Here is a 26,310-nt window from a genome sequence, read left to right as displayed (position 1 = left end):
CGTGGAGGCGGTTCAGGGGATAATCGTGTCTGTCTGGTGTCAGTATTTGTCAGTGTGTCAAAGCGTCCGCCTGCTGAGCATCAATTGGAGAAATTGATCTGTGCGGGCATCGCGTTATGTACTTAGTGAAATTAAAACTTCCTTTTTTCACATATGCCAATGTCTAAACATCTCCGATTGTCATATCAATTGAATTACAATACAGCGTTTTAAGTATTAGGTATTTAGACCGCGAATATGATTTAAAACTCACACTTTATGCTGACTCTGTGTACGCAATAGGGTAAAATTGTATCATCAGAATTAGTAATAAATTCAATTAATGCCTTCAATTTAACGAGACTTTTAGATACAGCAGGATGGTAAACTGTATATCTGAAACAACTTAAGAAAGTACATAAACTACTTCAGTTAGGAATATACGTTCTCATCCTTATCTAAGAACATACTTATTCAAAAGAGTTTACATAAAACTAAACAGCGCCAGAAAAATGTGTCCCATTCCTTGCTACGTGTCAAATTCCATGCTACATGTAGTTGAACTTTTAAAATTTTGTACAAAAATCATGCCGAAATATCCAGCTGTTCCGTCAGGGAGATATCATTGGTACAAACTAAAGGAAAATCTACTGATTCTACGAGACCGTGAAAAAAAACCCTGGATTAAACAAATGCGAAATGTTTCGATAAAGTAAACACAAAATACCTAAATCTTTAAACTGAAAAGTAGTTTTGCGCTCGGTTTATACTATCAATCAGGTTCATACAACAATGAATTAACCTTCATCAAAGTCAATAATTTATCATAGAATTGATATTTGTCATATGTCTGAACCATGAAAACCTAAATAACATGTTAGTATTCGCTAGGCTCTGTGACTTACTATGCATCTATCACGAATTCGTTTACTTTCATGTTTTTGCTGAAATACATCTTTGGCACATACTATACCATTTCTCGTAATCAGCAGTTCGTTTTAGCAGCTAGGCAAGTCGCTGCACACTAAGCTGTGCCAGTATAATCAGGCGTTTAGAGAATGTTTTGATATCTCTGTAACCCTATATCGTCGTCTACACTTAAAAGATAATGTTAAAAGAGTAATGGGCCTATTTATTGGAGCAGTTTTCAAATTTTGGTAATTCAATACCGACGCTACTTTTTTCAAAAAATAGAAAATTTCATAAATGTTGTGAGTAGCTTAAAAATTACATAAGCACAGAGAAAATTTTAGATAGTCAAAGGAAATTAAATAGTGATATAGTGATATACTGATATATACCATTACTATTGTCTACGTGTTTAAATTTTGGGCGCAATATTGTAAATCAAAACCCCTTTCAAAATTTGCTTTTAGTTTATATGTAAACATGTTTATATATCAAGATAATTGCACTTATGCTTGCTTTTCTTCATTTCATTTTCTTTTTCGGGTTATACATACTAAACGAAGTGAGGATATCTACATATTGATGGTGACATGTCGAGAGTAAACGAAGAAAAAAGAAAGGAGGGGGCATTTTATACACAGCAGCTGCCAAAACACCATTTGATAAGCCAACCAGCACTATATCTGAAAAACTCGTTATTCTAATACATAAAATGCACATGGTATGCTTTGAAAATGACAACTTTATTACTTTACGTTTTGCCAACGGAAAATACAAGGATAGTTATGTGGTTACATCTAAAACAAGCGAATCCGACTGAACCAGTCTTTAGTTCATTAATACATCAAAAAGTATTTACATCAACGCATTAATAAGTATACAGTAAATTAATGCATCAAAAAGTCTTTAAAATAACGCATTTATAAGTCTTTAGTTCATTTATGATTCAATAAGTCTTTACATCAACGCGTTCATATGTCTTGAGTTTATAAATGCATCAATTAGTCTTCTCATCAACGCATTATTAAGTCTTTAGTTCATTAATGCATCAAAAAGTCCTTACTTCAACACATTAACAAATCTTTAGTTCATTAATGAATCACAAAGTCTGAAGTTAATTAATGCATGAATAGGTCTTTTGTCCATTTAGTCCAACGCATTAATAAGTCTTTAGTTAATTTATGCATCAAAAAATCTTTACATCAACGCGTTCATAATTTTTAAGTTCATTCATGCATCAATAAGTCTTTACATCAACGCAATAACAAGTCTTTAGTTCATTAATGCATCAAAAAGTCTTTACATCAACGCAATAACAAGTCTTTAGTTCATTAATGCATCAAAAAGTCTTTACATCAACGCAATAACAAGTCTTTAGTTCATTAATGCATTAAAAAGGCTTTACATCAACGCATTATTAAGTCTTTAGTTCATTAATGCATCAAAAAGTCTTTACATCAACGCAATAACAAGTCTTTAGTTCATTAATGCATTAGAAAGTCTTTACATCAACGCATTATTAAGTCTTTAGTTCATTAATGCATCAAAAAGTCTTTACTTCAACGCATAAACAAGTCTTTAGTTCATTAATGAATCACAAAGTCTGAAGTTAATTAATGCATGAATAAGTCTTTCGTCCATTTAGTCCAACGCATTATTAAGTCTTAAGTTTATAAATGAATCAAAAAGTCCTTACATCATCGAATTAATAAGTCTTCAGTTCATTTATGCATCAATAAGTCTTTACATCAACGCATTAACAAGTCTGTAGCTCATTAATGCATTAAAAAGTCTTAAGTTGATAAATGCATGAATAATTCTTTAGTCCATTTAGTCAACGCATGAATAATTCTTTAGTCCATTTAGTCAACGCATGAATAATTCTTTAGTCCATTTATTCAACGCATGAATAAGTCTTTAGTCCATTTAGTCCAACGCATGAATAAGTCTTTAGTTCATTAATGCATAAAAAGTCCTTATTTCAACGCATTAACAAATCTTTTATTCATTAATGCATCAAAAAGTCCTAAGTTAATGAATGCATGATTAAGTCTTTAGTTCATTTAGTCAACGTATTGATAAGTCTAAAGTTCATAAATGCATCAAAAAGTCCTTAAAACACCGCATCAAGAAGTATTTGGTTCATGAATAAGTCTTAAGTTCATTAATGCGTGTATACGTCTATAGTTCATTAGTGTGCCAATAAGATTACAGTACATCAACACACCAATAAGTACTTGACGTACGCTGTATCTATGCATCAATAAGCCGTGATACTGTGTTCTAAGTACATAGCGTCCTCATTATATTAAGTATGTTCGCGAATACATAGAGTCGCTATTAATGGCTTTAATAAATATACAAATAAATATGACTAAAAAGTATCTGTCAATAATGCGTCAATAATATTACTCTGATAATATGCTAGCGCATTATGAGATGATTGTCTGCAAACTTCTGGCATTTATACAGACCATAGATGCCATAGGAAGATAGTTTGATGCTTATCTTTACCTTATCAACTCATTTAAGGGTCTCTGCATTAATATTGTTTAAGCTACACCAGGAAAACCGTTTATCAACGACAATTTAATCCACAAGATAGAACAGTCATCTTGACGGTGATCAGTTGACATCACCACGTCAACATTAGTGACGTCATAATGGTCACGTTTTGGGTGTCAGTTATACCGTCATATACTTCACTCTGCCTTAGTTAGTTTATATAGAAGAAGTGACAAGTAAATGTAAATATATGCCTATATCATACTTAGCATGGGAGTAGTGGATACTGGTATAATCTAGTCGTATAGGTTTCCTGGTGTATGTGACCATTGGTAGTAGTCCTACATGTACAATGTACAGCATGTCCTGGTGTATATTGGTAGTGGGCTTCGTCTAGTTATATGTCCTGATATCACCCCCTTATTGGATCAATTTAATCTCCCCACAATGTAATAAACTGAAGCAGCAGGAGTAGTAATTAGGTTAATAAGGTGCTACTTCGGGTCGTCATAGCGGTGATAGCCCGAACAACGCCGTGTGCTCCTATACGTCCAAGATGGCTAGTCACCACGTAAATTGTATGCAGAATCGACAGGGGGTACAACTCTTCTATCTCAGCATGTGTTAAGTATTAGACTATTCAGTGACCGTAAGGAAAGTTCACAATGTAATCAAGAAGTATTTATCCTCTCAACAGGGGTGAGAAACCAAGTGACCTGTGACCTTTAAATAATCATACACATCCTTTAACCCCTCCCCCTCCAAATACACCCCTCCCATCTAATGCGCGCTACCCGCGGCAGTCAATTTAGGTGATTACTCTTGGGAATATGCTTGTCTTCAAATCTTTGTGTAAATAGATGGGCGTCAGTGCCCCGGGGTCACAGACAAACATATTTACGAGCTCGCGTGAACTACATCCGTTTGCGTATTAAGTATATACACTGTAGTCAATTGTAATACAAGTCTTCCCCCAGCAAATCACTTCCTATATTCAATAATACATACCATTAATTTTGTATGAACAAAAGTCTGTATGGTAATGAAATTGGGGCTGAGATAGTAATATGCATTTTATTCTTCAAGTGGAAATTATTTTAGATATACTACATGTATTAAAAAACCTGAATGAACACTGTCTTTAATCGAAAACTACTGGTTAAAGAACATGTATACGATGCCGCCAGATGATCTTGCACACCGAAGAGTTTTATAGCCGATAGATAATTCATTAAATACTGTTTTTTTCTTATATCATTGTGAGAATAACGAACCAACATTTGTTTTTCAGTTTCTTCCAAAAATAAATGGTATTTTTTAAGTTAACCAAAACAAAACGAAAAACTTTAACCTTACCTCATGTCTGAACGGGACGTAAACACGGCACATGATAGCAGTACACTATAATCCAATTTATTCAGCTGTCCATTTAAATTTAAATTGAATTATGAATCAACTTGCAATTTTTAAAGATGTCAAATAAAAAAAAATGTTGGCGACCTTTTAAATCAGACGACACTTTCCGCTTTTCCTCCACTATCGCCCCATTATAACTCGGTACATCTGCATACAAGACTAAAAACTGTAATTGTATTAGAATTTACATTGCCATTCTATGCTTTCTTATGTCTGAATAAGTTTGACTTTATTAAAATAAGCATTTAATGCATTATTTACTTTGTATCAGATTGACTGTGTGATAAATCTGTATAAAGGGTAATAAAGAGGTATAACATAAAATGTTCAATACTTTTAATATTCCTTCTCATGTGTTAATTTCAGAGACGGAATTTCATTAAAATGATATAAAAACGCATCGGTACTTTATTAATGTATGTTTTGATTTTTACATGAAATATTTGCTCGTTTCTCTTAGCTGTTAACGACGGTAGGGGTTACTTCCCTTTCATTCTCTGTCGATTGTTGTTGAAGAGATAGCACATTCAGTTTCATTTAATCAATCCATATATATCTAACACAAAGAACCCAAAAACCGAAAACAACAATTTACAACATAATGTGCTCTGAAAGTTAAATTAGGATAAACTTATATATAGTTTTGATGTAGGTTTAAAGATGGATTTCATTGAAGTTCGTATAATAGTACCTTATCGACTCAAACACTACTCTGTGAAGATTGTTCCGTCAAAGGATATGACACGTGCCTTAAAATTTCTGGTTTGTATTGACAACATATTCTGTATCTAAGAATTCGTATAAATAAGTACAAAACTTGGGCAGATGATAAGTGGACATAACGTTTCAGTCTATCTATATACGTGTTAGCTCTGAAGTTTTTGTTTTCGATAAAATAAAATAAAAATCTGCACAATTATATACAATGTCATGTTTATTATTGTTTTTGATGCCTGCCTTTCAGAGTGTGATGATTGGTTATCTGTATTGACGTCAGAGTTGATAACATGTCATTATCAGTTGATTATATGTCGTCTTAAAAAGTGGCAAAACCAAGTAGGTGTAGATTTCAAAGATCTGACAGTTGGTTTCAAAGAACAACCGTATAAATTATATTAGGGTCTGGATACTGTACAATGTACACAAATTCATTTTCTCGAGTTAAATTTTTCGCGTTATTTCGCGAGAAAGCTTTAACGCGAATATAAATATTTCACTAATAATTGTACAAAATGTAATTATTGCAAAAAGTAAATCTATGTATTCACGAATATGTTGACATTAACGAAGACACGAAATACAGTTTGAGTTAATACAAATTGGTATACAGTAAACAAAATATAGGGAACTATAGCAGGTTACAGTCCATCGTTGACCTTCCAGTAGTGTTTACATGAGGATTACATATTAAAATATACTGTATAGTTGCATTTATTCGCGGGATCAAATTTTACTGTATCCACTATTGAGTGAATTTCCGCGAGTTTATCAAGTATTCTTAAGATTTTTTTCATGACTAATATCACTTTTAGAGCTCTTAAAGAGCTCAGTGTTTAGGATTTGCGATAAAATATATCTTGTGTCATATCTATGTGATATACAACCATTTACAGCCGCCTTTTGCATGATACCATCAGACAGAACTTGATGCATATGCTTTTGTAAAGTCGAATCATGTCGTACAAACATTCCCTGTATCTCCTATAGACACTTATATACATAATGACATGGTTATCAACTTATTATTGGCGAGAGAAATATGTTCCGAATCTTGTGGACTTTTTCCTGAAATGTACATTTTTGGCATTTTTTGCAAACATTTACACAATAATTTACGACTGAGTAGCATTTCCCTTATGTTAGCCTCAATACATGAACACTACGATTTAGTTTATTAGGTTCATTCAAGTACACATAAGAAGTAATAAATACAAATTAAATTATCACGTGCTTGCACAGGTTCTATTACCATAAGACATATTATTAGATAGAACAATAAATCAATTCAAGATATCGAATCCATTATAGACTGGTTTCGAACATGAATATTCATCAGGTCATTCATCATAATCAATTAGCATAAATTATTATTAAGAATATATATAAGATGTGTGTTCGTAAATCAACAGTAAAGACAATTCATTCGTCAAATGGCAATTGAAGACATACCAGAAATGGTCAGATAAAATTACTTGTCAAGGACGGTCACAAAACATTAACATATTGATATGAACAATATCCTAGGTATGTATTTCAATTCATTTTCCTATTATTTCCGTAAGTTTACATACAGTGTATATCAGTTTTGCACGGTCGCATTTAATTACGACAGTCGAAGATATGTATAGTTTATTATAGACAAAACCTGAAATTTTAGATAGATTTTTCTTTTTACATTTTGTAATGTAGATATACATACGCTATTCAAGCAATAGAAGCATCCACATGGAACAGTACAGCCGGCGTGATAAACATGGGAGATCAAACTGCGATAGACATGTGTATTATGATTATACAATATAAAATATATAAAAAAAATAACAGTCACAATAAATATTCAATTTGCAGGCAACAAGGACGTTTCAACAAACATTAATAAGCATTTACCTCTAAATATATATATTCATACACATTTAAAGTTATATGTGCCGTAACTGGTCGAAAATTTGGACATGTTATTTTTTCTTCAATTATCTATTTAAAACCATAAGTTTTAAAGCTGTGAAAATCATTCAAATGGACAGACAAACATATATAATGCCTTAAAAACGTTAGTTATAATACATAGGTTATGCACTATGATTTTTTGTTATGCTTTATACATGTTTAGATGGAAACATACCTTCAGAAATCATTTTACAATTACTGATAATACTGTAAAAATGTGAAATGAAATTGTGGACAACAATATGGCTTCATGGTGTGACCGTATGAACTCATTTCACTACACTGAAGATGTTAATATAATGATATTTGGCAGTACTGCCAAAAATCGTTTTCAGCTCTTATTTGTACTTGTAAAGTTTAAACCTATACATTGAAAGTATTGTTATTCTCAAAATTTTGGTAACTTTTGGAGTTGAATAACATATTAAAAGTTCTTCTAGATTCGTGACTATGACAACACATATAACTTTAAAACTGACAATGTAAGTTAAAACATTCTGATTACGTTCATAAAATCAAATGGTTTGCAGATAGCCCGTGTATATCGCCCATCACTTGTACATGTCGCTAGGAGCTCTTAAAGAAAAATGGTCGTCAACTTTCTAACAAACGATGGCCAAGATACAGGGAGCATCTCTAAACCACTTGAAAGGTTGTTTTATCTCAAACTGAATGTTTTAACTGACATTGTCAGCTTTAGCTATTTTCATTCATAATCCACATGCAATTTCTGATAAGAAATTACAGACACGTGTATGTTTATTGCTGATGGACAACTCACCTTAAGAAACAGGATCGAGTAGAAAATGCGCGATATTGCTTAATTACACGACACTGTATGTAAGTGTTTCGCCGTTTTGTTGTTCGCGAATTCAGTTGAAATACTAGTACATGTAGTGTTAGTTCATTTTAATACAAACACAACGCATTAGATTATTCAATTGTCATAATATATCCAATGTATTTATTGGCAGCTTAATAAAAATTTGAATATTTATTCATTTGCCCTTATGGTTTAGATTTCAACATCGACATATAAATATATAAAAAGTTATGATCACTTAGGTTTTTAATAACAATTAATTACTTAAGTAATAATCTAAAATTAATATTTTATAACAAACATATGCAGCATATTTTATCTATTTTAGCCCGATAATGCCATTTGAATAATAACTATTTTAATAACCATTTTTAAATGTTGAAGGCACATTATCCTTTCAGAATTTTCTATTATATGTCTCTATTGGAAAACGTTATATTATCAATATTCCTAACATTGGCGGGTTTCAGAGAAGTGCTGCAATGCACTTCATAAAATAGCCTATACAGATTGGGCTGATTATTCAATTTCGACAAAAAAAAACATTTGTTCCAGGCTATAGAATATTTTAGTCTACCATACACATGTCAATATATCGTTACGTGTAACATAGATGCATTTGAACGTGCACAGTCACCATTATACGTGCAATCTTACCTTGAACTGTGATTGTGATATGATGAGTCGTCCATCCTATGCTATTTCCGGTCATACAGAAATATTGTCCGGCATCCGAAGCTTTCATAGACGGAAAATATAAAGTATTTCCAGACGCTACCTCTGAAAGATTTGTTTTAATTGTTTAATAACAATGCATGAATACCAAGTAGACAGAATATTCCACTTTTATAAAAGTTTAGATCATTTTAGCAATAGAAAAATAGGGAATTTGTTAAATGTAATATCTCGTACTGTAAACAAACTATCTTATGTGGCTACTTAATTTCGTGATTTTTAAAACAAGTTAGCATTCACTTTAAAACTTGAATGAAATTTTTTATCAATACATATGGTGTAGAGATAAACTTTCGCGAATTTACTTGGATAGTGTAGGTAAGTCGCACACGAATAGGAGTTGGATTACAGTATATATTGCTAATTTGGATTATATATATATATATTTTTTAAGTCGAGATCAAGAAAATGTTGACAACAAAAAGACCCGGTTATTCTATATCACATGTCTCTATTGTTTCAATGTCATATTTGACTAGCTGCATTGATATGTATTTTAAATAGTATTGTACATTGTCTTGTACACGTCAATTTCGACCATATAGTAACAATTACTAGGCATAAAACCAGCCGACGCTCACCAACCGTTCAGGTGTCGCACACCTTTGGATAGAATAACGCTGAAATAATAGATACTTACTTCGGCCAGCGTAGTACCAACTAAACATGGCGTCCTCTGATGAGCTATAACATGATACATTCAGAGAGTCTCCAAGGTAGACAGTCTGGTTTCCACTGGAACGCGTGAGGTCAATATCTGGTGCAGCTGGAGAAAATAAAAATGACATGTAACATTCGAAATAAACTGTTTTTCGTTTTAATCTAACAGAGTTACTTCCCTTTGTTTGATTCCCTACTGACAAGGGGAAGTAACTGTGTTAGATAAGAATGGGATTTCCAGGCGAAGTGTACGAGTATATTACAATGCACTAAGATTGTGATATATATCTAGTAAACGTTGAGTCGAGGATGAGAATGGATGCAAATAGGAACTTTACAAGCAATGACACCCATTAAAACCTAAAATCTAACAGATCTTCGATACACATTAGGAACGACTTAACCAAATGTGAAAAATGCGAGAAAGAGAAAATATACTCAAAGAAGCAAAGGAAAAGCAAGACGGGGAAGAAGGCGATTTTAGATACCGAGTCCGCGGGCTACAATTGGATAGGAGGGTCATCTGTCAAGAGAGAAGGAATGACAAAATATAATAATCACAGAAACGAATCAAGATACAATCTACAACTTTAAACAGTGTATCGACCATTATATTCAAGATATCGACATTTAGGCAACTCTGTATGCGTCCAGCAGCTAACTATATAACTAAATATATTAACGATATCGAATAAAAAAAATAAGGTTATAGAGGGAACTAAGTCTGCGTCCAGCAACTAACTATATAACTATATATTATTAACGATATCGAATCAAGAAATAAGGTTACGGGATCTAATAAAACTTTACCATAAATGTTTATTTATTTGAATGAGGAAGATTAATACATCACCTGCTTCTTGTATTGGCGGCATAACCAATAATTTAGGCTACATTTGTGCAAAACAGGACGTCTCTTTGTATTTTAAATTATGTTGAGACATTTTGAAATAAAAACCATGAAAAAGGTTCAATTACATGTGAAAATATATTCGCCATCAGAAAGGAAACAGATAAGAGAATGTAAAGTATTATGAATTATCAAAAGCATTAATTTATCACATAATTCGTCTGATATCCAGTGACTTCGCCGATGTGAATTTTTTGCATTTGCCACTGATGTAATATCACCTGGAATGATTTCATTATGTGTTTTTTTTTAAATTAAATAACTCCTAATTACAGATTGTCATGTAAGGACGGCCTCTCATGTATGCGGTGTGTTGCGTTTATCTAGCGCGGATATGTGTTATGGAAAGCAGCGATTTATTCGAGTTGCCCTTTTTATAGTACTATATCACTGAAGCATGCCGCCGAAGTCACCAATCAACAACACAACCCACCCAGTCACAGTATACAGAAAACGGGTGAACCAGTCGTCCCACTCCCGGTATGCTGAACGTTAAGCAGGGGCAGATTGTCCGGGCAAGGTGACAGAACTCAGAGCCTCCTCACAGGGGCGAGCCCTCAACCGAAGTCTAAAAATGAGGTGGTGTCAAGGGAGACGTTAGGAAGAACAAACTTGGTTAGGAAGATAGAAAAGGTTTTAAATTTTGACGCCTTTTACAATCATGCAATAGGGGCAGCAGGCACAATTCTAACGCTCTACCTGCAGGGTACTGTCAGTCTTTCAGCGCAATAAATTTGACCTATACTATGTTATTATGAAGATTTACTACTGTACAAAGACATCACTACACCAGAATAACGCTGACTCACAAGAGAACATCAAATCAGGAAAGCGAACTAAAACTCCTTCTCCATTACAATTATGCCAGATATTGTTTAGAGGATATCATGTGTCATCGTTATATCGTTCCTTTCCGCTTAATATGACCTAGTGAAATATGTAAAAGCGTTACAATGAAGAAAAATACTAAATCGTCTGCTCCTGTTTTTGATAGTGAAAAAATACCATTTGTCAGCGGTGGAGCATCTTTAAATTAAATTAACGTCCTAATTACAGCCATTGTCATGTAAGGACGGCCTCTCATGTATGCGGTGTGTTGCGTTTATCTAGCGCGGATATGTGTTATGGAAAGCAGCGATTTATTCGAGTTGCCCTTTTTATAGTACTATATCACTGAAGCATGCCGCCGAAGTCACCAATCAACAAACACAACCCACCCAGTCACAGTATACAGAAAAAAGGGCGTGAACAAGTCGTCCCACTCCAATCCGGTATGCTGCAAACGTTTAAGCCGGGATGGCAGATTGTACGGGCAAGGTGACAGAACTCAGAGGCACTCCTCACAGGGGCGAGCACGCTCAACCGAAGGCTAAATAATGAGGTGTGGTGTCTAAGGGAGGACGTTTGTATAAGAACAAACTTGGGTTAGGAAGATTAGAAAATATTCAAAATTCAGACGCTAACTCTTTTACAATCATGCAATTTAGGGGCAGCAGGCACAATTCATTCAACGCTCTTACCTGACAGGGGTACTGGCAATCTTATAAGCAATGCAGTTGACCGGTATATAATCCATGTTATTATTAAGATTTTACTACTGTACAAAGGACATCACTACACCCAGAATGACGCTGACTGAGAACATCAAATCAGGAAAGCGAACTAAAACTCCTTCTCCATTACAATTATACCAGATATTGTATAGAGGATATCATGTGTCATCGTTATATCGCTCCTATCCGCTTATATGACCTTGTGAAATATGTAAAAGCGCTACTTTAGTGATCAATTTTATCGGATTGTAAATGTCTATTGGAAAATTGCTAAATTACAAAGGTGACTGTGACCTCATTCTCGGTCCAAGGTGTAGGTCGCACTATCACTTACTTACCGCTAAGACCGGTCTCAGGTGTAAGTCGCAGTATCGCTTACTTACCGCTGGGACTGGTCTCAGGTGTAACTCGCACGATTACTTACTTACCACTGGGACCGGTCTCAGGTGTAACTCGCACCATCACTTACCTTCCACTGGGACCGGTCCAAGGTATAAGTCGCACTATCGCTTACTTATCGCTGGAACCGGTCCAAGGTGAAAGTCGCAGTATCGCTTACTTACCGCTTGGACCGGTCTCAGGTGCAAGTCGCACTATCACTTACTTACCGCTAGGACGGTCTCAGGTGTAAGTCGCACTATCGCTTACTTACTGTGATATCACGAACAATGTATTACTCAGATCCCCCTTATTCGATTGGATCTGGCGGATCCGTCTCAAAACATACTCCGGATATAATTTGGTACCCTTTGATAAAATATTGCAAGGACGTTGGTGATATACAAAAGAAAAATTGTAACCTGTTTTATCACATCGTGACCTTTGATCTTTAAGATCACCCTGAGCTCGGTAAGAAAATCAGAAATGATATCTTAGTGCAAATGAACACTTATCACTGAATGGCTGATGATTTATGATGTGTTATGGTTTTTTGTTTTTTTTTTGTTTTTTTTTTTTTCATTTCATTTTTCTTTTAATATGCATAAACTTCTTATCGAAGTTTTACATCAGCATGAAATCCATATTATGAAAGTATTTGCTTTAATTCCCTTACTTAGCTTTTTCACTTGGAAAACGGCGCTAGCGGTGTTATAGATATTGGTACATTCAACTGTGTAAAATCCAAAATTTTCTTCAGTCATTCCGGTTATTGTGAGGGAGTAGATGCTTCCTCCTTGAGAGTCGATTTTATATCTACTGTCGAATTCGTTGAGTTGGTTGCCATTAAAAAACCAAATTACAATTGGAGGTGGGTTTGCTGTGCAGCGGAGTGAAAGTATGGCGTCACTTCCGGGGGTAACAGCTGTGTTGCTTCGTGAAATGAGTTGCAGGTTCGGAGAAACTGAGCATGAAAAAGAAAACATTAATATTTATTAACAGGTATAATTCAACTTTGTTTGAAACGAGCAATGTTATTTACCTAAATAATTACTGTGTCACCTACTAAAGGAAAAGTGACGTCGCCATTTGTAGTGTCGCTTTTGGCGTAATGATTTCATAGACAAAAAAAGTCCTAAAGTGACTCATGAATCTTGAAGATAATATCTACAGTTGTCTTATTTATTAGTATTAGTTTGAATATATTTTATGTTATGGAGATACAACACAAAAATATAGTCAGTTTACTTATCTTGCTATATCCCTTAAGCATATCTTTTGTTACATCAGAAGTGACCGTTTCAAAAGTTGAAAAAAAATTGATCAATCGAATCCTAATGTCATTTTTCAAACAACAACACGAGTTTAGACCGCAAAATTTGCTGTGGAACTCTTCATTCGGTAATCAGGAAAGGATTGGAATTTCATTAACATAATTTCTCAAAGTTGACATTGCCTATCGTGAAGATTACCAAATGATATAAAAAAAAACATCCGAGGATATCGTTTATAGTTTATATGGTTTTATTGCTTTCTGACATTTTTTTTTTTTTTTTTTGCGTTAATCAAATATTCGTATCGTTATCCTCAAATTATTTTAAATGAAGGGCGTGCCTTAAACATGCACTGTTTGGTACCAAATCAATTAACATAACTTTTAGGAATATATTTACTTAAAGTTATATGTGCCGTAACTGGGCGAAAATTTTGACATGTTATTTTCTCTTCATTAAACTTTTGAAACCCATAAAGTTTGATGAATTAAGCTGTGAAAATCCTTCAAATGGCTTCAGATGCCTTATAAAGTTGTTAGTTACAACATAAAAGCTATGAACTGTAAATATGTGTTTTTTATGCCTTATGGATGTTTAGATAGAAACATGCGAGCAGAAATCACTTTTCAATAACTCTGTTAAAATGTTAAAGCCATTTGTAGACCTTACTTTGGCTTGATTATCTGATCGTAATATAGACGAAATTATAATGATCTTTGGCAGTACTGAGTAAAAACTTTTTCAGCTCTTATTTGTTTTTGTAAAATCCAAAGTATATGCATTGAAAGTACTGTAATTCTCAAAATGCTGGTAAATTTTGACGATTAATAAATTATAAAAGGCTCATTTTGATGTGTGAGTATGAAAAATACGGCATATATCGCTTTCAAATTTTCCATGCTAAAGGATTACTTTTTTAAGGACACATAAAAAATTCCTTAGAGTTACGGTATATCATCATTCTGAACTTATATATAATGTATATGAACTATACTATAAATAAATTTAAAGTTAGATACGAGAAAACAACATCGTTTACGGAAATAGCCGAATGTTTCCGATTGTCCGTTACCACTTGCATGGCGAAACGAGGGGAAATAACTCAGAATGCGCATTATGATAAAATACTTACACAATATATTCACTCGGAAATGTTTGATAGCCACAGGCGGTGCTCCATTGTCCAATATACATTGGAACTCCCGGTAAACTTTACCATCCAATGGCACAGTGATGTTTGGAATTAATAGTGTGTCGCTTGTACCAACTTCGATGTAAAAAATAAAAGTTTCAAAAATATTTGAACATTTGTTTCGGCTAAAATTTGTTGATACGACTTCATTTGTAAAAAAAGTTGCACATACATAAGGAACAATAAGTATTGTCCCGTGATGAATGTATTTAATCGCCTGTCTATTCCCTACAGACATGTCAGAAACATACAAAACCTCAGCAGATCATGCTCCCATAATTCTCGGTATAAAAGTTTGTACTAGGTGCGATTTCATTTCTTATAGTTTTTTTTTGTCACACAACATCTATTGATATATATTGAGGCGTCATGTAATGATGATAATGAAAAGTTCATGCTTCGGTTCAAAACTGTGCTATAACATGATCGGTTTAGACAAAACACAGGAGGTACACACAGAATGAGCGTCAAAAATGTTTATGTACAAATGTGTAAATGTAAATTCAATAAACCTTTGACTTACCATTACGGCCGCCATCGTACCACGTCACTGTCGGTTGCGGGTTCCCCTCGCCATTACATGATAACTCGACTGCAGCTCCTTCAGTAACAGTATCTGTCTGATTCGCTGAGCCCGTTATTTTAGGCGGAACTGTAATCAGTACAATGCTTATATATTACAGTGGAATATGTCTAAACGGGATGTCACATGGACCAGACCATCTGGTCGGTATAGTCAGGTTTTCGGTTTAAACCGGTTTTATCATTGCCATATAATTATGCCGGATTACACATTAATCCGGATTAGGCCGGCTTATACTGCCTTTAATAACGATAGACTGCTTCCTCATTCACGTGGTTTTTATATTGTCATCAAAGTAAAATGTCATAGATTCCCTGAACTATCGTGTTAACAATGTTAAAATTGTATTGCTATAAGCATAACTGGTAACAAAACCAAACAATCATGATGTAATAGTATCGGTGTTGGGGTGAAATACATACTTTATTTCAAGCTGACAATGCAAGTATTACTAAACATTAGTGTTGATATGAAACTTTGCATACATATGTCATCTGCAAACATTTTTATCTCGACTGAAATTGCTTTGTCAATTTTAAGCAAGAGCAAAGGTATTTGCTGTTCTGGAAAGATGGATTTCTCAGATGATAAAAACCGATTTACGGTAAGGTAGAACAATTGCAAAGTACATTCGTGAGAAGGATTATTTTGTATTTACTTGATTTAAAGTGGATGCTCCAGGATATTTAAACATTATATTGACCTTGGTTAGATTTTGCTCTACGGGATCTTTAAGCATTTGACCTTAAAAATTGACCATATCAATCCAAACAAGATGTGCGTTTTTTGAAGTGGTGATAGAATTATTTCTTTATTTTAAACAAAATAACTCAATAAACTCAACAATGCTGTTTTATATTAATAAGTTAAAATTGTTATTCAAGTTTTTATTTGGATCGATAATCCGATAAAATAAGTAAAATAATTAAATAAGATGATTCTGTGGATGATCTCTTGATGACTCCCTACTTTGCCCTTTATTATTTTGACATAACGCTTAATCAATGCCCATCTTTCTATGCACTATACATCAATAATGTATCGATAAAACATCAAGGTGATACATTTACGTTGATGTCTTCTTTCTGTTTTCTTTCATATCAATTGTAATTATATTTTGAATTCAAATAAAGAATGTTTAAATCCATAATCATAAGGTCTAGATTATAGCGAAATAAACGGAATCCATGGTGTAAAAACCATCACCATACTTCAGTTTGGCCTAGTTCACTTAACAAGTTTACTGGATGTAAAGACGTTGATATCGGGACATATTTGAAAAAACTTTGGAAACTTTGCAATAAAGATGTATCCTAACATTATTACGTAATTCAATAATTAAAAAGGTTGGGCAGGATGATCAGACTATCCCCTTAAAACCTACTTTTGGGAAACATTAGAAAGTCAAAAATGTATTCTTCTCCATATAATGGTAGATTTAGTAATGGGGAAAAACTAAAAGAATCAAACTTGGGTGTGTTGACAGAAATACCTAAACTCGGGTGTGGCATTTTGGTAAGCCAAAATCTTACACGAGGGTTGAGATATCCCTATCTACCGTACTAGATAGTAAATATTAAAGATAATTGCTTAATTTTATTAAGTGATGATTATTTCTTCAACAACAAAATGCAAAGCACTTGGGCCAAGTTAAAGAGCATTCCTTACCTTATGGAAATTGCTCTCAGAGAAAAAGCATTACAGAAGTTAAGGAAAGTTCATTAAAAGACGGATTTTTTTTTTAACTTCTGTCACAATGCCTTCCCATGGAAATGTTCTGTTAGGGAATGTTTGTGAAACTATGGCCGAAAATGGCTGGATTAGATTTGAAATGTTTTAAGTAATGTAATTAAGAACATACTTAGTACAATTAGGTTGATGTCTCGGTGGAGTTTTGGCGTTGTACTGACCATACATCGGAAGATACCCTGGTCAGTTGGTCGAACGTCCATTAGTAAGACAGTCCAATCATTTTCTGACGAAGAGGAGGCTAATGTAAATCGCTTATCATTGGTAAATATCATACGGCCTACCGAGTATGGCACAGAAGTCTTCAGATTGACCCATATTACTGTCTGTAAAAATAACAAAATATATTTCTTTCTGAATGTTAATTTGTTACATTTTTTGTATCTATAATAGCACAAATCCTAACATTAAAATCATAGATATATGTATGAGGACAACAAATACTGCACTATCACAGATAGGGAATCAGGAAAATGATAAAATAACATTGGCGCGAAACAGTGTAATCAATCGTTTTCTACTTTTTTTCTAATTTAAAGCCATTCCAAGTTAAGAAGGTAGAGGGATACCGGGGTACCTGCCACAACACCGACGGTGGGTCCTTATCAATCCAATTGCCTTGGCATTATTTGCTCCCAGAAGTGCAGGGTTTGTGGTGATATTTCGAGACATTCGGTTAACGTGGGTACTCTAGGCTTAAAACAGGTTAAACGGCAATGAGGAAGGAATATGTATGATATTGGCCCTTAATTGTGGTAAATAATCAAGGTTGCTTTATTTGAAATATTTAGGACATCTCTGATATATCTATGATGTAACCATCCGATATATACATAAATTAATTGAAAATATTGTCATTTGGACCCATTTTTATAGGGGTGTTTTTTCTGCAAGAAACGATATTGCGAAAATAGCAAATAGTGATAGTAATTGGGTGCATATATATAAATATATTGACCATGTTTCATAGTAGATAAAATACAGAATATATTGAGAATAGAGTTTCTTGTTTACATAGTTCGAACAACATAGTTTATGTTCCAAACATAAAACCTTGAACACGAAATGTACGGGATGCACCTTAAATGAGATTTTAAGTTGATTTCAGCAAATCACTGTTTAACATGGCATCCCGTTACTGCCTGTTTACCGTGCACTGATAAAGTTATATTGCTTGATTAATGATTATGGGAGCCTTGGTGGCCGAGTGGTTAACCTATCTCGACATATGTCACGCCTTTCACTCTGGCCGTGAGTTCGAATCCCATATATAATCACATGGTGGTGATGTTTCTCCAGGTTCTCAAACTCTTCAACCCAGCAAGTCAATTTAAAAATGACCATTGCAGTTAATATTACGTGCGTTAAAGCAAACAAACGAAATGGTTGTGTAACGAAGATCTGCCGTTGAATGTAACGTAATGTGTTGGTGAGCGTAACTTCATATATTTTGGAGAAAATTGCTCACACCATAATGACGTCACAACCGATACCTTCCTGCAAGGGAGATACCTCTGTAATAGGAACATTGATATCAAATATAATGTCTAAATTACAATATAAAGCTATCCAGCGGAGGAGTAGATGTTATCGTAATGCTGAAATAAGATTGACACTATGTTAAACTGACCTTTTGATCCTATTCTGAATACTGATCAAGACCATTCGTGTCTGTTTCTATTTATAGCATATCTTAAAACTTTCGTCTGATGTTATCCTGATATATAGTACACTAGTATCTCTTCAGCGTAGTTTGAGTTTGAAAGGAACGTTAGATAAACAGTTATCCCTAAAACTAACATAATTAGGGGAGAAGGCATTTCTGGGGAAAGTACACCGACAACAAAGTACCGAAGAACACCACGTATAGACTATACATTTGAATGGGGAATGACTAAGGTGGAGACAGGGATAATGTAATGTTAAGAAATAAAATAGAATGAAAATCAAACTGTAAATTAAATAAAGAAACACGGACCAGAAGCCTCGGACGAAAACGCATCTTCATTATCATTACATGCCATACAAAAATAGGGAAACACTCAAATCAAGATCCACGGAGGGTGACAAAGAAATAAAATTGCATATTAGAAAACATGGACTATAGATAAAATATTGCAAAGAAAAAATATTTCGTATATAACACCGGTACCGATACTTTCAACATTGACCATGATTCAGCTGATATGAAACATAGCAATGCAAGATGTGTGTTTCTGTGTTCAACTGATTGTGTTGTGTTTACATAGATTATGCTATTCAGACAGATGTTCTTTTATACAGCCGCCAAGTGTGAAAAAAACGAAAACTACGTATACGCATCAAAGGTCTATACTGAGTGAAACGAGAGACGGAGCCTAATCTGTTTGGCATTATACTGTGAATAGTGACGACATAACTGAAGTATATACTCGAAACAAAACGCCCAATTCATATATCAAATACTGCTATAATAATAACTATTTATAAGAATGTGTGTTTTTTGTTCACACAGTTACTTTTGCGTTCTGTGGAACAGTTGAAATTACTAACTAATCAAAAGAAACGATTCACTTATTATTTTTAAACTTTCTTCTCAAAGGGTGAGTTGAGGTTACACAAATTAAGCTGTAAATAGTTGGTATTAAAACTTAACAGAACAATTTAATATCCAAGCTTTGATATGTTATATCCCACTACGCCCCATCCTTGACACTCCGATGATTAATATCACTGTTCACTGTTGTTATATCAACCCGATCCTCGATACTACAGGGGTTACTATCTTTACAGTTATACCCATCCCATCCTCGATACTTCAGGGATTAATGTCGCTGTTTGTTATCCTCACTCCATCCTCGATACACCAGGAGTTACAATCACTGTCGTATTATACACACCCGAAATATTGTATAGCAATGCTGAAGGCTCTGTGGCCGACACCAGATTAAACAGGTAGTTTTGTCCTTTGATTTAAAAATCAAAATAATCTACCAACGGCACAATGTAGTTGACTTCCTCTGTAATCTTCAAAGGAAGTCTTTGCAGGCCTATGACTGGTCAGTTTTTAGATGACCTATTGCCATCATGCATAGTTCGTCGTCGTGCGCCGTGCGCCGTGCGCCGTGCGCCGTATGTAAACTTTCTATTCAAACGACTTCTTAAACGACTCAATAACCGAAAGGCCTATAGCATGCTAGGATGAATTGCTACCAAGTTTGTTTGAATGAATGACTTTGACCTTTATTCATGGTCACAGGAGTAAAATAGTTTAAAATCTTTAAAAAAAACTTCTTGTAAATAACTAAGAGGCCTAGAGACCTGATATTGGGCCTGTGGCATGCTGGGATGAACGGCTACTAAATTTGTTCAAATGAATGACCTTGACCTTCATTCAAGGTTACAAGCGTCATATAGGCTAAAAAAATTTCACAACTCCTCCTCAAGAACCAAAAGGCTCAGTGTTCTCATATTGGGCCTGCGGCATGCTGGGATGAATAGCTATCATGTTTGTTCAAATGAATGACCTAGATATTCATTCAAGGTCACAAGGATCAAATAGGCTATAACGACATCTTGTAAATAACTAAGAAGCCTAGAGTCTGGATATTGGACTTGCAGCATGGTGGGGAACAAGGGACCTTCCTAAATTCATCAAATATAGCAGAGCCTGAGCTTCTTTTATTAGAAAAATATGATCAAAAAGTAAATGAAAAAATTGTAATGGAAAGATGATCGTAATGACGTGAGTATGGTTCTTCCCGAGGTTACCGATGTAATGAAGTTGATCTCTCTGTATATGAGATAGGGAAGTAAACTGGCGTCAACATGTAGTATATTGTCTATATCAATTTAATATAGTTTATCATGGTGATTATTCAAAACACACATACAAACACCCTACCACTCTCAAACTAAACAAAATGGAAACTAAAACACTACAGGAAGTTGCTTTATGGAAATAATATGTAAAATGTCTGGCCCGACCGTTCCAAGTCCTGTGTAAAGCGCTCTAAAAACTTTAGTAAAGGGATATTACTGAAACTACTCTTTATTATAAATGCATCTTGAACAACTGTCGACGTGCCGTATTTATGTAAGGTAAACAATCATAAACAATTATGGGAAGGAAGTTTCTATAAGATCCATTTGTGACAGACAATGCTAACCAGACTTTGACCGACAGATTCTTTCTGGTTATGTTCGTTCACTCGCTACTGGCAAGTGTCTACCAGACCATTTAAACTGTCCAATTCGCCCTGAAAAAATGTTTATGTTTATCTTAAATTTCTGGATCTGATGTTCTGTGAAGTGTGGCGTCGATAACTCTGAGATAATTTATAACTTGAATCTGATTCTCCAGAAGTTAGCTCGTTTTGCGATTTCAATGGGAATATTTTTTTCCTTATTAAAATAATTTTAGAATAATCACACATAAAAAAAGCATAACTGCATGTATATATTTTATGAATGTCTTTCTTTCTCCGTGGCAAGTTTTAAATTCAAAGTTTGGTTTATGTTTTTTATTTCGTGTTTTTGCTGGCATCATAGTTTGTCAAATATAATACCGTAAATTGGAATATTTCAGTGGATTTTGGTCTAAGATAAAGTGTTGTTATTTTTAAGTGTTCAAATTTGACAATTATTTGCGCCTGCGTTTTGATGCACATTAAATATAACGTTGAGTACCTTCTTGCAAAAATCAACAGTTCAAATATCCGTAATTCCCTTGTTAGACGCCGTTTTGCAGGCCTGGATTTACAAACGTATGCCATCCCTATTTAATCAAAAACGACACATGCCTCTTAGACTTAAGTTAACATTGCTGGTCTTATTCTTAGCTTATATTTGGCGTTTTGATTTATGTTCTCAGTGCCAAATAAGCCCAACTATAACCACATTGAAAGATTCCCAATCTACGGTTTGCTTACTACACCTACCATACACATCCTAAATAGATTTAACAGTAAAAACATAGTAAGTCATTTCTCATTATAATAAAACATATACTCATGAAAATGAAATTACACATTCTGCATTTTGCTCCAGTTAACGGCAGATTTGTGAAATGACATCAACATCAACTGAAACGAAAAAAGGATTTGCAGTACGAGTGTTTGGTAATGGGGGATCTCTATGGAATTTTGGTGAAATTGAAAAAGCCTTGGCTACCCAGCGGGTGTTGATAGGGGAATGAGTAATGCCGTCAGAGTCCGTACTAAAATCTTATTCATAGAATGATAAGGGAGAAGAATAGTGAAGGGTAGAGAATAGGAGATAAGATAGAGGGATTTACAGGTAACATATGACATCCTACATCTCTATAGAGTGGTGTAGATATTGGTAATATTGTAGAATACTGACAGTATTTGTCCATGTGGTAAGTCGTAAAAAGCTTTCTTCTGGATAACTTTGAGTGAGTTTCATACTACACTTATTATGTATTTCCTTTAATATGTCTATAAGGGGTTTTTTTCAAATGAGTTTACTCTTCCATAAATTTGCTATTAAGGAATAATCTGATTGATTTCCAGGCGAGCAGAAATCGCGAAAAAGTCACAAGAATGTGTAAAACAGACCCACGTGACTTTAATTCGCGAAATTAAATCGCAGCAAAAACCAAGTTATACTTTTATACTTTTACATTTTACTACTCTTATACTTATACACTTATACTTTAACACTTTATACCTTTCCGAGTCATTGAAGGAATACATTTGGCTATTTATATTTTAGTCTTCACAAAGGCTATGATAATGATAGATTTCAGATGTTTTATGTGCATCATGCACTACACTTTCAAATATAATAATAAAATGATACTCATTCAAATGTTTTCATTTGACTGTATATACTGTGTCAGAGGGCCTGTTTTGATTTGAAACGACATAAAATGGCGATAGTCTTGTAAGAAGAAATATGTTGGATGTTAAGGTCATTTGGATTGGTTTAGTCAAATGCAGCGTTCGCAATTTATCTACCAAAATAATGATTCACATGTAATATGGAATGAGAGAAATACTTCTATATAACACCTCTATGTCATGTAACTTTGGTTACAAAATCGATTCTCCACTTAAATATCTTTTCGGAATAACACAAAAAGTTTATTCACTATTTTCCAAACTTAATTTACAACGAATCCAAAACGTCATATCTTGTAGAGTTCATACCGTTTAATTAAATGTTTACCAGTTTCATTCACCTTTTTCAAACTTACCAATGGGTTCTTACTAATAATACCTCTTTATTGTAGATTTCGTATTGTATTTTTCATGCATTAATTGCATGTATATTTTACATGTACACTTACATTCGTGCCTAAGCCGTTGACAATACACGGAAGAACAGCTGTGTTTCCAACGGCAACGCTCACATTGGTCGCAGTGTCCCCAAAAGTCACATCCGCTTTGACTCGAAAATCTACAATATCAAAATTATTTCATATAGATTATCATTTGTTTGCCATTATACTTTTTAAAACTAAACATATCCCTTCTGCTGTCACTGCCTGTGACTCAAATCAATTATTACTACATAGTGTTGGTAAAAAGGATTAGGAATATGCTTTGCTTTTTTTAAATAAATGTCTTTCGCCGTCATTATGCCAAAATAAAAAATAGCAAAAATTAAAAGAAATTTAAAAAGAAATCTATACAATTGGAATTATTTCTAATGCCATTTTTACTTTTTTTTTTATATTAGAGATTACTGTAAAAAATAAAAGCAAACGTATATCATTTTTGTAGCTGACTTTATGTTAGCTTAAGGTTACTTTTACAGAATTGTACTGAAAGGTAAGTCATGGTAAAAGAGGTTCCAAGAGGTCAAAAGCTATTATCCAAACGAAATAGTGATTCACGAACTAAGTGAACTCTAGCTAAAACAGGTACTTAAAATGGGAAAATGTTCATTAAATATCTGTAAATGAACGATCAATATTAAAACCGAAAGGCTGTAGAAAAGTGTATATTTACGTCATCTCATCAGCAGATAGCGATTTCCTGGCACTGCTAAATGTATATCAGACATGAGTGAATATGAATCATCTTTACATTGGATAAGATAAAGTTAAGTCTAAAACTTAGTTAATGGTATTCTTGATTAGATGCTGTGGCGGATACTAATTGATATCTCGATATAACGTCTTGTCTTATCTATAATCGACAGATGTATGTCTGGTGTGCGCACGACTCTGTCACTAAGGTTCCCTTTATAGAAGCCTTGCAGCTAACGTACACATAGCCTTTCGGCTTCATCGTCTTAGAATCCGTGTGAATGCCTCGCTCTGTTTCAAACTAAGCGATTTTGCCTCAGACTGTTACTCTGTGCCCATGAATATCAGTTACAGTTTTAACACATTTAAATTTCTTACTTGTCCCAATTTTGAAATTAATGTAGAAAAGTCCTTTTTAATCTGTCTTGTATTTTTAGTTATCATCACAAAAACTTACTGTCCCTTAATTGTATGCAAGATCAGATGAATCAATACTCATATTCATTAGCGTTACATTTATGCTTCAGTATCAAAACAAAATGTTTTAATTACATATAAGATAATTAGGACAATTGATTAACGTCATTATAAGCATCTAATTAAACTAATGTGGGAGAGGGATTTATATAAGTTTGAAACATGTTCAATCCTAATGTATCTATTAGATATGATCAAAAATATGTTTAGCTCAAAATGTTTTCAAGAGTTAGGACACAAGTTGGAAGAAAGAAACAAAAAACAAAAACAAACAAACAAAACAAACAACAAAAACGTGAGGATACAGAGATACAGTTTAAAAAAAATACTCAAAGACAAAATAAATATATGCGAAAGGAAGAAAGCAATAATAACCTGAATTTTACAACGACACATTTCAATGTATATATGTGGATGTTCACAACAAAGTGAACAAGCATTAAACCGGAAGTGTCATTTAGAGTATCTAAGCTGTCTTGAATAGTTGACAGGAAGTTGCGGTCAGCTATAGTATTAACGAAGTGTAACTATGACTTATTTTAAGTACTATGATACGTTTGATACTGACAACAAAAATATAAATATATTTTACACTAAAATCAGTAACATTTTGTAGATTATAATTCAACTCTATATTACGATGTTCTGTGCTAAGCATGAAGGAAAGCGTTTCTTGAAAATCTTTTGCGATTTCTTAAAAGATCAGGGCCCGGCACCATAAAACTTACTCAGACAAATTTTTTACTCAAGCCTATGGAAAATCATATACTTCAGTAAAAAATCTGTCTGAGAATAGTTTTATGGTGCCGGGCCCAGTTCATTTTAACTAAATAGGATAGTCATGAGCAATTAATGTCAACAGCGATATCTTACGATTAATCATTTATGCATATGTACCATGAATTAAGTGTTGATTATGATATCTAAACATTCCATTATAATGAATAATAATAATAAATAAATATATATGAAAAAGTGTTCAATACATACCCGCAAGTGTTAATGTCAAGTAAAGTACGACAACTGCATATAGGTCCCTTATAGCCATTGTAAAATCCAATCTTTTGCTTTCAGTGTTTACTTTAAAATATAATAAAAAAAAAACTTTCGAAGTACCTAGAAATTCCCATACACACATATATATTACATAGGGACATAAAATACACTGCTACACCAGTACAGTACAACACAACAGCTGCTCTCAGGGCGAGCTAAGGCAACCTTGACCTTAAGGGGATTTTCGCGCGGTTTTAGACTTGTATAAAACAGCGGGCGATGTAGCACCAAACTTTATTATAAACAATTTTCCCGCTATGTCAGGGGCTGCTGCTGCGGAGGCTGAAATCTGACGGGAGACATGTTGCTTCTGTATAAAGATCTCATTAAGGGCGAAAGTGGAATCTTATTTTGTGAAATATAAGCCGGCTGGTATCGTTGTTGTGAGAAGCGATTTCAAATACTTTGTCATTACCGGCGCGGAAACGTTTATCGTCTGTCGTCAGCGACAAATTGCCTTTTATGAAA

General features: G+C 33.9%; 1 protein-coding gene across 1 annotated transcript in view; it reads right to left on the bottom strand.

Annotated features, from left to right (window-relative positions):
• LOC138333299 (hemicentin-1-like) overlaps positions 1–26,007 on the bottom strand; it is a 69,276-nt gene extending 43,269 nt beyond the window's left edge. The window contains exons 1-8 of the mRNA XM_069281587.1: positions 25,777–26,007; positions 23,626–23,735; positions 17,446–17,659; positions 15,525–15,653; positions 14,942–15,076; positions 13,212–13,499; positions 9,675–9,800; positions 8,957–9,079 (exon numbers count right to left, since the gene is read on the bottom strand). Of these exons, the coding sequence (XP_069137688.1) occupies positions 8,957–9,079; positions 9,675–9,800; positions 13,212–13,499; positions 14,942–15,076; positions 15,525–15,653; positions 17,446–17,659; positions 23,626–23,735; positions 25,777–25,924 (1,273 nt within the window). The 5' untranslated portion in view covers positions 25,925–26,007. The remainder of the gene's footprint in view (positions 1–8,956; positions 9,080–9,674; positions 9,801–13,211; positions 13,500–14,941; positions 15,077–15,524; positions 15,654–17,445; positions 17,660–23,625; positions 23,736–25,776) is intronic.
• Between the last annotated feature and the right edge of the window lie 303 nt (positions 26,008–26,310).

This window comes from Argopecten irradians, chromosome 10 (genome assembly GCF_041381155.1).
Source record: "Argopecten irradians isolate NY chromosome 10, Ai_NY, whole genome shotgun sequence".
NCBI classification, from domain to species: Eukaryota; Metazoa; Mollusca; class Bivalvia; order Pectinida; family Pectinidae; genus Argopecten; species Argopecten irradians.
Note: the sequence above shows the minus strand (reverse complement) of the source record. Positions and strands in the feature narration are given on the sequence as shown.